Below are 5264 nucleotides of genomic sequence, written 5' to 3' on the forward strand. Positions count from 1 at the left end.
GGCTCTCCGGCTCGGGCCGGGCTCCTGCTCCTGCCGCGGCTGCCGCCAGGCTGCTATTGGACAGGTGCTCCTGGGCCTTAAGGAGCCTCTTCAACTTGGTGTCCACGTCCGCCTGGACCTCGGAAAGCGAATGCTGCAGGGAGAGATGCTGGGCGTGCAGGCGGTCCTCCACGTCCTGCTGCAGCTGGCCCACTCTCTGGCTGTTCTCCTGGACCTTGGTCTCGAACTTGGCTCCAAGCTCCTGGAAGTCAGCCCTGGGCACGGCGCTGTCCTGGACCATGCCGATGGCCTGTCGGTTGGCCTCCACATCAAGAGAGAGGTTTCTGACGGCCTCCAAGAGGCTGTGCAGGCTCTGGTTAAAGCCGCTCCAAACGGGGCTGAAAGGCAGCACCTGCTCCAAGGACTTGCCGGGAAACTCTGCAACAGACGCACATGTTCACACCAACCTGTTGAGCAGACCCCTCCCCAGGCAGGGGCTGGAGGGAGGTCCTCTGCTCCCCGCCCACTCATCCCCTAGGATGTAATCAGGTTCTCCTCAGCCTGGAGCCTGCCTCTTACCAAGCGCCTCCTCATGTGCCTCAGTCACTGCAGCTGTGAGGTTGCTTGCCGGGGCCGTCCCCGGGCCCGGGAGGCTGTCGGCCGGGTGGTGGATGTCATTCTGGAGACCTCTCAGCAGGCGTTCCTGCCGCACCCTGATGTCGCTGGTCTCTGCAGCTGGTGGTTGGAGGACACGTGAGAAAGACGTACTGAGGGCTAACTGCCCGGGCGGACCATAGGGCACCGAGACTTCGGGGTTGAGAACAGAGAGGAGTATGCTGATGGCCTCTGAGCAGCCGCTTAGAAGCCTTTAGTCCCAGAAGAGCAAACACATGGTAAGTGAGCCTTCACCCTGCCATCCACACCCACAGCAGACATGACTAATCAATCTTGGTACATTTTCCTCCTCGGCCACGTGGGCATGGCCTCTCGACACTATGCTAGAAGCCCTTGTCAATAGATAGGCGTTCGCCACATGATGAAACGCATTCGCCACCCCAACCTTGGTCCAGCCTTGAAAGGCCCAACCATGGGGTCTCTTGATGGTTCTCCTATGCTGACTCGAGAACAGGGACAGCATGACTTCTTGTCCCTGACTGAGGGGCGGGGTGTGGGGAGGTTTCTTCCAGGCCATGGGGACCTGTGCAGTGCAGGGGCAAGGGAGGTGCCAGGCGAAGCTGTCCTTCCTAGAAAGGGTGTCAAGGACAGGGGTGATGTGCATAGCCAGCAGGCAGGCAACCTGTCCTCCTCAGTACGGAGTAGGGCGGTGCAGAGCCTCAGAGGGGCCCTGCTGGTTCTGGGGGCCGAGTTTTCCTGAGATGGCACTGCCTTGTCAGAGGAGAAAGAGCCTGGCACACAGCTCTTCCTGTCTGCCTGCCCCTCCTGCAGCTGCCAGGGAAGCAACATACCAGGTTCCACGTCAGCCGGCCCGGCCCAGTGCTCCTGGAGGCTGTCACCCGGATCTGCGGGCTCAGGGGTCGCAGTGGGATCTGCAGGGAGGAGGCATCAGATATTGACCCCAAGTGGTCAGAGGAGCTGCATGACCTCCGGGGTCAGAGGTTGAGGTGGGAGGGGACACACGGAGCCCTACCATGGTGCTGGCAGTCAGAGCCAGCAAAGCCCGGGCAGCACCTCCAGACCACGGAGGCCAGCACCTTCTGTTTGACCTGGTACACCGGCTTGTGGGCTATGCGGTACCTAGAGGGAGACAGCCAGCTCAGCAACTCCAGGTGAGCAGCGGCGGGAACTGGGCCAGTGGCCTCCCCCAGCCCCACTCACATGACTTTGACTCTCTGGCAGTCCGAAGCTCCCTGCAGGCATGGCTGCTGTGAGTGAATGAGGAATTTCTCCGTTTTGCAAGCAGCTATGAAGGTGACCAGCCTGGACTTCTGGTAGGGGCACCAGTTACTGGAAAAATCAAGCAAGAGGAGAGGGCTACTGCCATGCCCGGGCACCCACCACCCTTTTTAAGGTCAACAGGAAGCGCCAGTGCTGAGTGCCCCCCCATTGCCATGACTGTGGGGTCCATTAACCGAGCTGGAGTGCTCCGCACTGCTCAGCCCTCGGCCCCCTAGGGAGAGCCCCGAAACCACCCCCCCCCCCGCCCCCCCCCCCCGGGCACCTGGCCCGCCACCTTAGGGAGCCTTCCCAGGGCCAGTACAGAGAGGCTGAGGACCCTCAAAAGTCATGCAGCAAAATGACCCACGGAGGCAGGGAGAACTCACTTTCTCCTGGTGCCAGGGCGCAGCAGGGCCCAGGGGCCTGAGGAGTCCTGAGTTTGAACTCACGCTGCCTGGTGTGGCCTTGAACAAGCACTTAGAGAGCTGCCATTTCCATTTCCCCGATGGAGATTGTAACCCCTCCTCCAAGGGCAGATGAGGATCGGTGCCTGGCACGTGCTCAGCGGACGCTGCAGACTGAGCCTCCCATCACCACTCACAGCTTCCCTCGCCAGGGACCTGGCCGCAGGAAGGCCCTGGCTCCCTAGTCAGGCCCCATTATGGCCATTATGGAAATAGGCTTTCAAGTAGTTATAGGGAAGGCAGCCTGCCAAGCAGTCCCTTCTCTGGGAAAGGCCGCCCACACTGAGGCCCTACAGGGTAGTATGGGGCGTCTCCGCACCCTGAATCCCAGGAGGCAGCCTCCCGTGTGCCTTGCAGGTCCAAGAGCAGCAGTGTTTTCTGCTGATGGAGCCGGAGCTCGCTGGCCTGGTGGCAGCCTTGACTGGCTCAGCAGGCCCTTCCCCTGCAGTCAGCTCCCAGAGCAGAACTCCAGGGGGGCAAGTAGCAATGACCTCCTGGGTCTGTTCAGCTCGGCACTAGGCACAGGGGCCAGGCTCACGCGCAGAGCACCAGTGCCCACATGGAGGTGCAGACCTCACTTCAGGCCCCAGGAAGAGCCGGCCACCTCAGGTGGTGTGGCAGGTGCTCTGGCCTGGAGGACTCAGGAGGAGGGGATTTGGGGCTGTGTCTTCACAGAGAGGCCAGGTGAGGCACCAGGACTGTGACAGAGGGGTGTGGCCCCACAGAGGTGCGGGGGGGGGGGGGGCTACTTAGGAGAGGCTTCAGAGGTAAAGAGGGACATGAAAGAGCTACCTCACTCCTTCGTGGGGACAGAAGGGACAGGAGGGGACAAGAGGTAAGTGGTTGTGTCAGGATTCCAGGTCAGAGGTGATGGCAGTGTGCACGGGATGGTGGCGGTGGCTACGGAGGCCTTTACTCTCTGGGGCTGATCTCTGTCCTGGGACCACCCTGCACGGTCACACAAGGCTGCTGGGAGGGATGGAGGGATCGAAGTGGACTGAGTAACCATATCCATTTTGAGTGCAGAGACCCTCCCAGCCACTTTCTCCTCGGCTGCAGGCACCTGCCAGTGCCGTTTCCCTCAGGAGGAGGCTGAGTACGCAGCAGGGAACGAGCTGCTCAGGAGGAAAGACCCGGAGGCACTGACATCCTGGGCTCCAGGCACTAACCCAGCAGAGCAGCTACAAGACAGACAGAAAGCCCACCAGCACTCCCAGCTTCCAGTCGGCTTCTCAACCTCGCTGCTCTCAAGCGGGTGGACACCCAAGGCTGATCCCTGAGAAAATCTTTATTACAAAAGAGGGAGGTCAAAACGAGCAAAAGGGAAAAATCAGCTTATCTGATATAATAAAAGCCTAATATGCTAAGTGTCCACAACAATCAAAGCATAATATGCTAATGATATGCTAAGGTCGCTCAACCCCTTGCTATGACATGCACTGACCACCAGGGGGCAGAGGCTCCAACTGGTAGGTTAGCTTGCTGCCAATCAGGACTGAGTGAGACAGGCTGGACATGCCCTGGAGCCCTCCCATGGTCCCTCCCCAGCTGGCCAACCTCCCGTGTCCCTCCCCGGCCCTGAGCATGCACCGGTGGGGTCCCTCGGCCTGGCCTGCACCCTCCTCTCGCAAGGGCTGAGGGACCCCCCCCACTCCTGAGTTCACAAATTTTGTGCACCGGGCCTCTAGTAGAAATCTAAGACTGCAGAGAGAAGACAGCTTTCCCCAGATTTGCATTAATATTAGTAGATTGGTGAGTGCTTATCGGAGCCAGTAAATTAGAAAAAGAAGCTATTAAAAAAGGGGGACAACAAAACAGCCCTTGGGCCCTGGCCTATGTTGCTAAGTGGTTAGAGCATCAGTCCATGGACCCAAGGGTTGAGGGTTCAATTCCCTGTCAAGGGCAAGTACCTGGGTTGCAGGTTCGTCCCCAGCCCCAGTTGGGGAATGTTGGAGGCAACCAATCAATATGTCTCTTTCACATGGATGTTCCTCTATTTCACCCTCCCTCCCTTCCTTCCACTGTCTCTAAAAAGCAATGGAAAAAATATCCTCAGGTGAGGATTTACAAAAACAATAACAACAAAGAACACTCGGGAATTAAACATAACAGTAGAAATGCAGAAAAAATGTAATAAAAATGTTAGAGGGTAGCCATGGCCAGGTAGCTCAGCTGATTTGAGCATTGTCCTGTACACCAAAAAAGGTTGTAGGCTTGATTCCCTGTCAGGGCACATACCAAGGTTGAGGGTTCGATCCCTGGTCAGGGCAAGTATGGGAGGCAACCAATGTTTCTCTCTCTCTCCCTCTCTCTATAAAAATCAATAAAAACATATCCTCAGAATAAAATGTGTGTGTGTGTGTGTGTGTGTGTGTGTGTGTGTGATGGAGGATAAAGTTAAAGAAATTTCCCTAAAAGAAGAGCAAAGAGAGAGATGAAAAGTAGAAGAAAAAGATTTAAAAAAATAAATAAATAAATAAAGAGGAGCAGTATTTGGGCATCCAACATCACCTGAAATCTAATCTAATAAAAGACAAGCATGCAAATTGACCATACCTTCGCTACACCTTAAGCCACGCCAACCAGCCAATCAGAGCGACTATATGCAAATTAACCCAACCAAGATGGCGGCCGGCAGCCACGGAGCTGGAGCGAGCAGGAGGCTTGGTTGCTCCAGTGATGGAGGAAGCCAAGCTTCCCGCCTTCTGCAGCCGGCTCTGAGCTCCACTGAAGGCAATAAAGTTTCAATTATAGAAGGTAAGTAAACCCCAGAATAAAAAAAGAAAAAGAAAAAAAGGAGAGGCTGGGAGCTTCCGTCACCAGGGGGCTTGGCCAGCCTGAAAATGGCCCTCAGCCCCTCACCCAGACTGGCCAGGCAACCCAGTGGGGACCCCCCACCCTAAAGAGGGTGTGGCCAGCCTGAAA

At 56.9% G+C, this 5264-nt stretch overlaps 1 protein-coding gene across 1 annotated transcript in view; it reads right to left on the reverse strand.

Annotated features, from left to right (window-relative positions):
- MMRN2 (multimerin 2) overlaps positions 1-5264 on the reverse strand; it is a 24867-nt gene that overhangs the window by 5281 nt on the left and 14322 nt on the right. Inside the window, exons 2-6 of the mRNA XM_014543620.1 lie at positions 1816-1944; positions 1628-1734; positions 1446-1526; positions 559-786; positions 1-417 (exon numbers count right to left, since the gene is read on the reverse strand). Coding sequence (XP_014399106.1) covers positions 1-417; positions 559-786; positions 1446-1526; positions 1628-1734; positions 1816-1944 — 962 coding nt within the window. The remainder of the gene's footprint in view (positions 418-558; positions 787-1445; positions 1527-1627; positions 1735-1815; positions 1945-5264) is intronic.

This window comes from Myotis brandtii, unplaced genomic scaffold (assembly GCF_000412655.1).
Source record: "Myotis brandtii unplaced genomic scaffold, ASM41265v1 scaffold33, whole genome shotgun sequence".
Taxonomy (NCBI): domain Eukaryota; kingdom Metazoa; phylum Chordata; class Mammalia; order Chiroptera; family Vespertilionidae; genus Myotis; species Myotis brandtii.